At 38.2% G+C, this 13,125-nt stretch overlaps 2 protein-coding genes across 2 annotated transcripts; one reads left to right on the top strand and one right to left on the bottom strand.

Moving 5' to 3' along the window:
• Positions 1-911: 911 nt before the first annotated feature.
• LOC127899810 (uncharacterized) lies at positions 912-2,300 on the top strand. The gene is made up of 2 exons (XM_052433935.1): positions 912-1,238; positions 1,326-2,300. Exons 1-2 carry the CDS (start codon positions 912-914, stop codon positions 2,298-2,300), a joined length of 1,302 nt encoding a protein of 433 aa, XP_052289895.1.
• A 2,048-nt stretch (positions 2,301-4,348) lies between these two features.
• LOC127899809 (uncharacterized) lies at positions 4,349-6,485 on the bottom strand. The gene is made up of 2 exons (XM_052433934.1): positions 5,909-6,485; positions 4,349-5,535 (listed from the first exon to the last, which is right to left on the bottom strand). The coding sequence occupies exons 1-2, from the start codon at positions 6,483-6,485 to the stop codon at positions 4,349-4,351; spliced, it is 1,764 nt and encodes a 587-aa protein (XP_052289894.1).
• Positions 6,486-13,125: the final 6,640 nt, after the last annotated feature.

Here is a 13,125-nt window from a genome sequence, read left to right as displayed (position 1 = left end):
ATAATCGAGGAGATTCTAAAAAGGGTCGCCAAGAGCCTGTTGAAAAGCTAGAAGAGATTGTTATAAGCAGAAGCAACCCGAGTAGAGTGGTTAAGATCGGATCAGGACTGGTCGGGACAGTAAAAGACGAGCTGGTAAAGTGCCTACAGTCCCATGCAGATATATTCGCTTGGTCTCACGGGGACATGCCAGGAATTAATCGCAAGGTAGCTTGCCACAAGTTGACAATCAAGAAGGGGGCAAGGCCGGTGAGACAGAAGAGGATATGCTTTAACCAGGAAAGGTACGAGGCCATAAACACCGAGGTGGAGAAGCTGTTGAAAGCATGATTTATAAGGGAGGCCAAGTACCCGGAGTGGATTTCCAATGTAGTACTGGTGAAGAAGGCCAACGGGAAGTGGAGAATGTGTGTGGATTTCACAGATCTTAATAAGGCGTGCCCGAAAGACAGTTTTCCTCTACCAAAGATAGACCAATTGGTGGATTCGACAGCGGGTCACAGTCTGCTCAGCTTCATGGATGCCTTTTCGGGATACAACCAGATACCCATGGACGAGCAGGATGAGGAAAACACCACCTTTATAACTAATATGGGTTTGTTTTGCTACAGGGTAATGCCTTTCGGCCTGAGAAATGCCGGAGCTACGTATCAAAGGATAGTGAACAAGATCTTCAAGCCCTTGATTGGACATACTATGGAGGTATATGTAGACGATATGATCACAAAGTCCAAAGAACCGAGGGATCACGTGAAACACTTGGAAGAAACCTTTGAATTGTTGAGGAAGTATGAAATGAGGCTAAACCCGGAGAAGTGTGCATTTGGGGTTAGCTCGGGCAAATTTTTATGATTCCTGGTAAGCCACCGAGGGATCGAGGCCAACCCGAAAAAAATACGGGCGGTGATAGAAATGAGGTCCCCACGAACAGTTAAGGAGGTGCAGAGCCTTACAGGGAAGTTGGCAGCATTAAACCGATTCATCTCGCGGGCCACAGATAAATGTCACCCTCTCTTCCAAACCATAAAGAAAGGGAAAAAGATGGAGTGGACATCAGAATGCGAGGAAGCGTTTGAGCAGCTGAAGGAATACCTGACCCGGGCCCCATTACTATCGACTCCGAGAGAGGGTGACCAGCTGCTGTTGTACTTAGCAATCTCTAAATGGGCTACCAGCTCGGTATTAGTCAGGGAAGAAGAAGGAAAGCAACACCCGGTATACTACACGAGCAAGGCCCTGGTAGATGCAGAAACTAGATACCCATTGATGGAGAAGTGGGCGCTGGCTCTAATAACGGCAGCACGAAAATTCTGACCATATTTTCAGGCCTATCAGGTTATTATGATGACCGACCAGCCGCTTCGGCAAACACTTCAAAAATCAGATGCATCGGGTCGATTAGTACAATGGTCCGTAGAGCTAAGTGAATTTGACCTCTCCTATAGGCTCCGAGGAGCAATCAAAGTCCAAGCTCTGGCAGAATTTATGGTTGACCGAGCTGATACAGGGGAAGAAATTCGGGAGGAGCAACTAACAGAGCAGGAGAAGCCAGAGGGGGTGTGGTTGGTAATGGTTCACGGATCATGTAGTGAGCAAGGATCCGGAGCAAGAGTTGTAATACGGAGCCCAGATGGAACCGAAATAACGTATGCAGTGAAGTTTGAATTTCAGCTCACAAACAACCAAGCTGAATATGAGGCCTTTATCACCGGGCTCGGACTTGCACACGCTCTAAGAGCAGAGAGGGTAGAAATTCGAGCAGATTCTCAACTGGTGTGTAATCAGCTCAATGATCAGTTCGAAGCAAGGGGAGAGAAGATGGGTCTTTATTTGAAGAAGGCGAAGCAGATGGTTGGGCTTTTCCAAGCGGTGGAGGTAAAGCAGATATCTCGAAATGAGAATTACCGAGCAGATATGTTGGCTAGGATGGCTGCCATTGCAGATCCAAAATTACCTAAGTCGGTTCCACTAGAGGTGAGGATCTCACCAAGTATAGAGGAAGAAGCAGAGGTTATGAGAATAAGTACTGGAGAATCTTGGATGGACCCGATTCGCGCATATGTCCGTGATGGAGTTTTACCAGAGGACAAAAGGCAAGCAAGAAAATTAAAATGCCGAGCAGCGAGGTATACGCTACTGGATGGAGTGCTATACTGCCGAGGGTTCACCTTGCCCCTTTTGAGATGTTTGGATGATGAGGAGGCGGATTATGTGCTGAGAGAGATTCATGAGGGAATATGCGGCAATCACTCGGGAGCAAGAACTTTAGCCTTCAAGGCACTCCGACAAGGATACTTCTAGCCAACCATGCACCAGGATGCGAAAAAGATGGCAAAGAATTGTAAAACATGCCAAAGCTTCTCCGAGGTTCCTGCACAACCCCCGGAAAAGCTGACGGCTATGACATCCCCGTGGCCTTTCGCTCAATGGGGAATCAACTTGATTGGTCCGTTGCCTAAGGGACGAGGAGCGGCGACACATGCAATTGTGGCAATAGACTACTTCATCAAGTGGGTGGAAGTGGGAGTCCTCAGCCAAATCACAGAGAGAAAGACAATAGATTTTATTTGAAAAAATATCATCTGCAGATATGGGATCCCCTACGCCATCATCACAGACAATGGGAGGCAATTTGACAACAGCAACTTCAGGGAATTTTGCCGAAACTTGGGGGTGGACCTGAAGTTCTGTACCCCCGCACACCCCCAGGCAAATGGACAAGTGGAAGCAGCCAACAAGGTGATAAAGAAGCTCCTGAAGACTAGATTGGGAGAGAATAAGGGAGCTTGGGTTGACGAGCTACCAGGAGTATTGTGGGCCTATAGGATAACTCACAAAACCGCCACAGGGGAAACCCCGTTCGCTTTAGCTTTTGGTCATGAGGCGGTAGTCCCAGCAGAAGTGGGAGTGGGGACACATCGGACGGAATATTTCACTGAGGAGCAAAATGACGAGCAGATCTGCTTGAGTCTGGACCTGCTGGAGGAAAAAAGGGAAGGGACATCGCAGAGAGTGGCCCAGTGTCAACAAAGGGTCATGCGTTATTACAACAAGAACGTACGCGTGAGGCAGTTCCGAGCAGGAGATTGGGTACTTAGGAAGGTGAACCAGAACACCCGGGATCCTAACCATGGCGCTCTTGGCCCAAAGTGGGAAGGCCCATACCGAGTGATATGAGCCACTGGACCAGGAGCATATAAATTAGCGTACCAAGACGGACGAGACGTGAAGAGGTCATGGAACGCCGAACACCTGAAGAAGTATTTCCAATAAGCAAAATGCTCTATTAAATCCTCACTCTGGCAAGTTATTTCTGTTACAATGCATGATGGCCTGTAGCACATGCATATATTTTGTATTTTTGTAATACATTCAAATTTCAATAAAGATGAATTCAGAATGAAATCCCCTGCTAGCGAGCCCAATAAGAAATTTTTTACTAAGGCAAGTAAGTGCCTACTTCTGCTCGGTCAGTGAAAGACTAGCAGCTAATTTCTTGTAAAAATTTTACTAAGGCAAGTGAGTGCCTGCTTCTGCTTGGTCAACAGAAGACCAGCAGCTAATTTACGAGAACTTTACTAAGGCAAGTGAGTGCCTGCTTCTGCTCGGTCAACAGAAGACCAGCAGCTAATTTATGAGAACTTTACTAAGGCAAGTGAGTGACTGCTTCTGCTCGGTCAACAAAAGTCCAGCAGCTAAAGCTTCGAAAATTCTACTAAGGCAACAAAGTGCCTGTTTCTGCTCGGTCAACGAAAGACCAACAGCTAAAGCTTCGAAAATTCTACTAAGGCAACAAAGTGCCTACTTCTACTCGGTCAACAGAAGACCAGCAGCTAATTTACGAGAACTTTACTAAGGCAAGTAAGTGCCTGCTTCTGCTCGGTCAACAAAAGACCAGCAGCTAATTTACGAGAACTTTACTAAGGCAAGTGAGTGCCTGCTTCTGCTCAGTCAACGAAAGACCAGCAACTAAAGCTTCGAAAATTCTACTAAGGCAACAAAGTGCCTGTTTCTGCTCGGTCAACGAAAGACCAGCAGCTAAAGCTTCGAAAATTCTACTAAGGCAACAAAGTGCCTACTTCTGCTTAGTCAACGAAAAACCAGCAGCTAAATTTACGAAACCTTGACTAAGGCAAGTAAGTGTCTGCTCCTGCTCGGTCACTGAAGACCAGCAGGCAATTTTGCAAAAATTTTACTAAGGCAAACGGATGCCTATTCCTGTTCGATGCACTAAAGAACCAACAGGCAAAACCAGACAAGAAAGCCAATAGAGAGCATTCAAAAAATTTTATAAACGTTCAAATGTTTACAAAGCAAATGAAAAACTAGAGTCTTTACAAAAATAAGACCTAAGGATTAGGAGGATCAACGGCCTCAGCAGGTGAAGGGTCAGCTATCTCGGGAGGTGGAAGGTCAGTAATATCGGGAGGTGGAAGGTCAGCAATATCGGGAGGAGGAGGCACGGACCTCTGTCCTACTTCAAAAACACGCTGCCCAGCTTCTCCCTCCTGCACCCCATCCAAAGGAGCCTCCACCTGCTCCTGCTCACCCTGCTCCTTATCTGCTTGGTCGACCTCTGCCATATACCGCTGCACTCCGGCCTCCAGCTTGCTCATGTCCAGCTCGGGATATTCAGTCTTAAGCACAGACATGATGCACTTGTAGGAGAAGGCAACCCCAAAATCATACTCGGCATCCAGCCGATCATCCACATCAGCGGATTTGCCTCCCTCCTCAGTCAGCTGCTCACCCAAGGATTTGATTTCCCCCTCAAGGGCGGCCCTCAAAGTATTCCTTTCAGTTTGAGTAGCTTGAAGATCAGATCTCAGGTCACCCAACTCGCCCTCGAGTTTGGAGGAAGTGGATTCAGCAACCGCAACCTTCTCCTCTAGCTCCGTAATCTCCTTGTTCAGCTCAGCCAGCTTCTCCTTGGAGCGATCAGCAGAGTCAGCTTTCTTCTTCAATTCCTGATTATCAGCTTGGAGCTTCCTCTCATGGCGCGCGGACCCAATCTTATAGCACGAAACCATAGTGGCCAACCTGAAGGACACTCTCTGAACAGAAGCAGCTAGCTCGGAGAGGTTCATACTCTCGATGTCCTTCACCATCTTGGGCCCCACCGATTTCTTGAAATCCTTCTGATACGGGCTCAGGTAGTCTGCTTGATCCCGAGATGGTAGAGGAGAAGATCGGTCCCCAGACTGGTGGCTGGCCTCAGGACTCTTGTCAGAAGTTTTCTCCCCGCCACTCTTACGGGGTGGGGGAGGGGGCAGAGCAGGGACAGGAGCCTTGGAAGGGCCGACGCTGGTTTTCTTCGGAGGAGGAGGGGGGTTGCTGGAGCTACTTGGAGCTCGACCACTCTTCCTGCTCATTGCGCTAAGGATCGTGTTATCCATTCCAACAGCTAGGTCCACTAGGCCCGAACCGACCAGGCTTGTTGGGGACAGGAGGTCTTGGCAGGTAGAAGCGTTAAACAGAGCAGTTTCCACCCAAAGCAAAGGTCGATCTTCAAGCCCCCCGATTAAACCCCACGATTCTGATATAGCAAAAGAGGTTAAAGAACTCGATAAGTGACAATTTGACTAAGAACATAGGCAAAAATGAACGACCTGGGGTGACAAAATGTGTGGGAAGATAAATGTCCCCACCAAGCGACCGAACCGCTGGACACCAATTCCCTCCAGCAAAGAAGAATTTGTTCTTCTAATTTTTACATGAAGAGGGAAACCCAATGATCGGTTTCCTCTTTGCAGAACTGGACATAAAGTAGTACCAGCCCGCTTCCCTCGGGCTACTCCGCAGCTGGTACAGATATTTCACTTCAACAAGGGAAGGCTCCTCCGACCCGCACCTCTCTCACAACACAAACATTGCCGAGAGAACCCTCCACCCATTTGGGTGTAGCTGACCTGGGGCTAGGTGCATATCGCCCAATATCTTGGCAAAATAACGTTGAAGGGGCAGCCGAGCTCCTAGTCTGAAACTCTCCAAATGCATCGTCACATACCCTTTCGGAGGCCGACTAGGGACATCACCTTTTCCAGGAACTACAAGAAGAACATCATTGGGGATGTCGTAGAGGTTCCTAAGCTTAAATAGATCAGTGGGGGTGGTGGCACAAGCTATGAAATCAATAGGGTAGGAATCAGCCTCCACCCTATGGCCAAGATGCCTTTTTTTAGCAGGTCCGCTCGGTCCGAAACTGCTCCCCTCACCATCACCAGTTCCTTCAGGGATCCCAACCCCACTAAAGTCGTGGTCCTCACCAGAGCCCGACGCAGACCCACCTCTATTCCCTACAAGCTCTAGTTCGGGGGAGGGAGAGACAACCAAGGGTCGTGGGTACTCAAGGGTATCCTTACCATGGGAAGGACCTACACTACTGGAGGGGCCTAAGAAATCTGTGGTTATTGACACGTTGAGGCCTGAATCCCCTGATTCTTCATCACCCTCGTCAACAATTAACTTTCTTTTCCGATTTGACATATCAGAATCCCAAAAGAAAAACAAAGAAAAGAAAGTTTAGGGTTGACAAGGTTTGACTATCAATTTCTACTCTTGACTCATTTCACTCACAAGACCAGAAACTGGGGGACTGGTGTTAAGCGAATAAAAGCACCAGGTCGGCCATACTATTATTGCCACCCCGGCATGGATCACCTCAGCCCTGTGGTACGAGCAGAGCACAGGGGCACACACCAACTAGATGTTCATATCGAACCGATATACATTCCCTAGAAAAGCGGGAACACGATCCCACAGAATCACGGCAGTTGTGCTTTGCCCAGAACCGTTGAAGGGCACGGGAGATCCCACGTTTGCCACAATGCAACAATCAGAGCCCCATGAGGGGCGGCCACCACCCGAAAAAGGGGGGATAGAGGGTAAGCGGAAAACGTGGGACAAACAGCGGCTATAAAAGAAGAGGAAATCGATGAAGAAAAGGACACTGAAAAATTGAGAGGGGAAAATGCTGCCAAATTACAACCAGACCATTTTCTTACAAATTTCGAACAAACTTCTTGAATCCAAATTACATTGTTTTCCCGTAAACACCTTGTACTAACTTAGGCATTGGAGGGTTTACGCCGGCAAAACCACCGGCGTCTCTTATCCGTTTTTACTGAACGCAGGTCTAGTGAGAGAAATGAGGGTGATTCCAGCCTTAGCGGTTCGTGCAACAGTCGATATCTTAAACGTTGGTGAAAGAATCTGGTCGGTCCAAGGACGAGCAGATTTCGACATCAACAATGGCAACTCCACAATGATGATAATGATAATTTTGTGATTCAGACACGTTGTTAGGAATTCTGTATTGGTTTTTCTCTCGCCTTCGATGTCTACGATGAAGCATATTATGGCTTTTAATCTGCAACTGCTGCAAAATGGACTCACTAGCTAGCAAATAATAATATATAGTGCTGTCAAATTTATAAAGATTATATATACACACACTTTCGTGTTCAATGCACCGACACTAGATGTATATTGGCATTTAGAAAAATTGGCAATAACTAATGACTTTCAAGATTAATTAAATGACAATATTCAGTCTATCATAAAACAAGTTTTCAACAAGTGAAGAGGAGGTACTCTTTATAATTGGATAATTAATGCAACCTTCAATATTTTCAACCAAAAAAAAAATGATATTTGATATGTATTCAACATTAGGGAAAAACCTCCCATATCGAAGGTTTGCTTAAACGATCAAATAAATCCACTTAGTTTCGTAAATGGTTGTACATATCCTCTTTTTGACTATTTATTGGGTTATGTTTGAGAGTTAGGACTAAGTGTGGGATTATACTAACTTTGAGATTAAATATTATTCTATATTTAGCAATTTTCCTTAGATTGGATTATGAGAGACTAAATTCTAAGTTAGTTGTTAAATAAAGGGGATTGGCAATACCAATTTATAAATAGATTTAAATGGGATTAGAATAAGAGGATAAAATGTTCATTTGTAATATTTCTTTCATATATAACACCATCTTTTATTTATTACTTCAAATTTAATTAATGAATTAATTATTTTATTCATGATTTACTTGAAATATATTTTTTATTTTGTTTTTATATTCTAATTAAATTGGTACTTTAATTTAATAATTTTTTACATTAATTGATTGTACTAAATTTAATAATCACCAATGTGATATTAAAATATAATTATGAAAATTAATAATACTAGTAATTAATTGATTTTATATATTATTTGCTAATTTTTTGATAAAATAAAATATATATCTAAAATATCTAAATAATCAAAAAGTTTTATTAATTTATATTTTTTATTACAATTATGACTACCCATAAGTAATTTACTGTATATTTAATGTTCTTATTAATTATATTTAAATTAATCTTAATTATTATTCTTAAATATTCATAAATAGTTTTTTATTTAAATATAATTTAATATTGTCTAATCCAATGTTGTACTAAACATAAGACAGTAGTGTATAATCCAACATAACACTTAGTCCAATTTAGTCTTGCATGCCAAATGTAATCTTATACACTTTGATTACAACAAGCCAATAATTGACTTAAATAAACTTCTATAAAATTATAAGTTAAAATTAAAATAGTATGATATATAAAATAAGATAAAATTTATAAATTATTTTGAATATTAGAAAAATGATTTTAACATTATTAATTTGTCATATTCTTTTACTACTAATAAAATTTGTTTGACAAATTAATAATATTAAAATAATTATACCTAACATTCACAATAATTTATAAAATTTATATATTTTGTTAGCAATTTTTTTAATTATGTCTATATTAATATAAATCTTAAAGTCAATTTTTGGATTAATAGATTTTAGTATATATAATAATAACTTAATATTAAAAATAATTTTCATTACATACGTTATTCTATTAATTATCTTATTGTAATATTTTATTTGTATCATATGATATTTATTAATTATTTTTTTATCTTATTAGTATATTTATATTTATTTGTGTTGTTGTAATCAAAGGGTATAGTAACTAAAAATGTGTTTATGTGACTATTTAACCTAAAGGGTCTTTGTGACCATTTAAGTAAACCTTGGAAATGTGTGACAATAGTCATTCTAATGACTTTCAAGATTGAAAGTGAGTCGGATTATCAAATTATGAAGCATTAATACGTAATGTTTTATGGTTATTTTAAGGTTGAAGCTGGTTTATTCATTAAACAAGCTTTTAACAAGAGGAGAAAGTTCCCTTTAAAATTTAATAATTAATACAACCTTCAATAACAAAAAAGTCATATAATAAGGATGATGATTCTTGTTCACTTGGATACATATATATAACCTATGATGTGGTAAGCAAGGTATCAATTATGTATTTCTTGTATCTGAAAAAATGAATAATCCTTTAACGAAGGTTATCATCAATTGCAGGTTTCTAGTTTGGCTGCTTAGTTTTAGGACTACGAATTTTACAATATCATAATTAAAGGAAAGAATATATGCGGTAGTCTTTGCCTGATCTACTTTCTTCTTCTTAATTAACCACTTAAAAGGAAAGAATATTGTATACGCAGCGCACTATAATACTCTAATTACCAATTCTTTATCTTATAATATAAGTTCATAGTGATTAATTTGCCCTTCTCCAGCAAAAAAACAAATCCCATTTCAGCACATCTACAAGAGCCCTCATTTCTCTTTGCTCCAGCCAATTGATAGCAGAATCATCACAGACACCTTGAGCTCCGTCAATCATCATAGACAATTGGTGACTAGTGGGAGCATTACAAGGAAGGTACGACGAGTACAAACTGATAGATTTGTTTATATGATTCGGCTGTAGTTTTTATATATGGTTAAATTATGACAATAATCAAGAGATAATCATGTACCTCATTAGTTTCATAAATGTACATACTAATTTATTCCCCTGCTTGCCAGAATCAAACATGTAGAATTAGATAAATTTTAAGATTTAAACTTTTCAATTCATTAAAAATCTAGTGGGATATTAATCGGTAAAACCACTTCGGGGTAGTACAAGAGGTTTGTGGTGCTAACCAATTTATGTGAGTGGAGAAAGAATTAGGCTTTTTTAATAAAAATTAATAATCATAATAATAAAAGGACATAAATTTCAAGATTTAAAACTTTAGACTTCATTAGAAGTAAGAGGGGGATCGTAAAAAATTTGAATGTAACTTATCGATCGTGGAATGGATTTTTTTTTTTTTTTTGTTGCAGCTATTTACACACCTTTGAACACATGTTAGGGTGAGGGTATTTCAATATTTTACCCGCATCTCAATAAAATATTTTGAGGTGATGCTACCACTAAACAACTCATTAAACTCATTTACTTAATACACACACTTCTAAAATTTAAAATGCACAATTTTATTTTACAAACCCATTAATACCTAAAATACCCTTATTAAGTTAAATTATCACAATTTCTCTTATCATTTTCTTTTCCCATCATTTCTCCGTTTCTTCACTCTTTTCTTCTTCATTTTTGGAGCTTTACCCATAGCTTTTTTATTCCAAATTCTCAAACTTTTTATTTTATTTTTTAATAGCTATTTTTCCCGTTGATATTTCATGCGTTTATATGATTCAGCTATAGTTTTAACTTTTATATATGGTCAAGTTATAACAGTAATCAAGAGATAATCATGTTCATCATAAGTTGCATAAATGTACATACTAATTTATTCCTCTACTTGCCAGAACCATACATATAAAATGAGATACATTTTAAGGTTTAATCTTAGGGTTGGCAATAAGCTCCGGATCCAGCCCAGATCCGCAACAATCCGGAAGATCCGGATCTGGAAAAATACGGATCCGCATGCTAAAAAATGCGAATCCAGATCTTAAAAATCACAATCCGTGCGGATCCGGAAAACCGAATATCTGGATCCACAATTTTTTATAATTAAATTATTTATTTAATTAAATTTCAATTGAAAAATAGATAAATTAAATTATTTATTTAAATGTATAAGCATAATTAACTCTCTAGTCTTCATTAACTTTAAAAAATATGTTAATAAACTAATAATAATTATAATAATTAGAGAATATTGTAATAAATCGGTTTACCTTACATTTTTTTTATGCTTGATTTATATTGTGAAATTATTATTTGTGAATTTATGGTGTTGTTGTATGTTATTTATGTTGAATTGAAGTTAAATTGTTGATTCTTAAATTATAATTGAATTTTATTTAATATTATTATGTAAATTATTAAATAAAATTATATTTAAATTTATTATTATGCATATCCGAATATCCGGAATATCCGTCCGCAATTTGTGCGGATGTTATCCGCATCCGGATTCTTATTTTTTTTTGCGGATCCGGATGTCAAAAGTTTAATCCGGATCCAGATGCACTAAGATCCGGATCCAGATCCAAATTTTGCCATCCCTAGTTTAAAACTTTGCAATTCGTTAAAAATCTTGCGGGATATTAACCGATAAAACCACTTAGGGATAGTACAAGAGGTTTATGATTTCTCAACCCATTTATGTGGGTGGAGAGAGAATCAAGTGTTTTTTTAAATAAAGAATAATTAATAATTAATAATCAAATTAATAAAAATAAATAAATTGTAAGGGGGATCGTAAAAGTTTTGTATGTAACATATCGGTAGTGGAAAGAATTTTTTTTGGAGAGGCTATTTGGCTTGGAACATATATTACAATACTCTCTTCATCCACTTCTCAATAAAATATTTTATTAAAAAAATTTCCTTAATTGAATTATTGTTTTAGCCATATATTATGTTCGTTTATCTCCCTAAAGTTTTTATTCTTTCACCCTTTTTTCTCTTTTCCTCTGTGTCTCCCCAATTTTTTTCCAGTCCTATGGGGTTCTTATTAAAGCTTCTATTGAGTAAAATCTATATTAAAATTTCTTATAAAAAAAAAAGAAAAAAAGAATGCGTCTCTTTTAAAAATTGTCTTTCCTTCCTTTACCCTTGAGTTACTATTAGATGTATAAGCTCAAGATGAGACTAGTAATTGGATTTCCATTAAAAGTTTTAATTTCAAAAAATCAAAAGATCACCATACAAATATCAAAAGGTCACTAACTTAATTATACTGGTAATAATTAAGATAAATAAAAGACCTACTATTTCTGTTTGATGTTATTATGATAAAGAAAGAAAAAAAAGAAATAGCAAGTTGCTGTAGTTGCAACAATTGAGGATATGCTAATAAAAGTGTTACAGAGATAGATTTAATTGATAAAAATAAGATTTTAATAAAAAGTTTTGAGAGAAACAATTAATAAAAACTAATGATATTTATTAAGGGTATATTATGAATATTTGTGGCCTTTTTTGAGGTAATTAAATAAATTTTAAGTTGTGATAATGTGTTTATTACATAAGTGGATTTATTCAGTATTCTAGTGGATTTAAGTAGTCTCAACTCTCATATTATAATAAATTTTTATATTGCTACAATTGCCCTAATATAGTGGACAATATTATATTGTACACATAAGAATACTCTAGCACCCAATTAAAATTTTTAGTAAAACATATAAGAACTCTAAATGTAAAGAGAATTCCGTCAAGGTATTGCAGTAGTATTTAATGCTCTTGGCTAGTGTAAACTATTGTGCCACATGTAGTATTTCGATCCTGACAAGTGCATTACAAATAATGACTCTTATTTCAGGTCTTTTAGGTACTTTAGAGATATATTAGCTATGGAGCTAGTATTAGGTCATCACGTGCTTCTTTTAATGAAAGATGTGGTTCATTTTTCCCTATACCAAAGCATTTTCTGTGGAATAATCGTGTCAAATGCTCATTTATCAAGGGCACGTGTGGTGTTGTCAGTATGATATGCTAACCCACGTGCACTTATGGAAAATCAAATGAGAAAAATGAATTAAAAAATACAAAAGCTAATTAATAATGTTCGAGTTTGAGATGAAGAATATTTAATTTTATGGATATAAAGATAAGAAATATTTAATGAGAACTATCCTAATATTAAAATACTATTTCAAATAAATTTTATTTGACGTAATAGTATGTCTCATAATAAGACTCATCGATGTCAGAATCGTATATGTAAAATGAGATAAATTTTAAGGTTTAAAACTTTGCAATTCATTAA

Source organism: Citrus sinensis, chromosome 9 (assembly GCF_022201045.2).
Source record: "Citrus sinensis cultivar Valencia sweet orange chromosome 9, DVS_A1.0, whole genome shotgun sequence".
Lineage (NCBI taxonomy): Eukaryota > Viridiplantae > Streptophyta > Magnoliopsida > Sapindales > Rutaceae > Citrus > Citrus sinensis.
This window is presented reverse-complemented; position numbering and strand designations above follow the sequence as displayed.

Coding starts and splice junctions, on each gene's coding strand:
- LOC127899810 (XM_052433935.1), top strand. CDS start 912: ATGAGGTCCCCACGAACAGTTAAGGAGGTGCAGAGCCTTACAGGGAAG. Junction 1,239..1,325: donor ACTACACGAGCAAGGCCCTG/GTAGATGCAGAA, acceptor CCATATTTTCAG/GCCTATCAGGTTATTATGAT.
- LOC127899809 (XM_052433934.1), bottom strand. CDS start 6,485: ATGTCAAATCGGAAAAGAAAGTTAATTGTTGACGAGGGTGATGAAGAA. Junction 5,536..5,908: donor CGATATGCACCTAGCCCCAG/GTCAGCTACACC, acceptor TTGCTATATCAG/AATCGTGGGGTTTAATCGGG.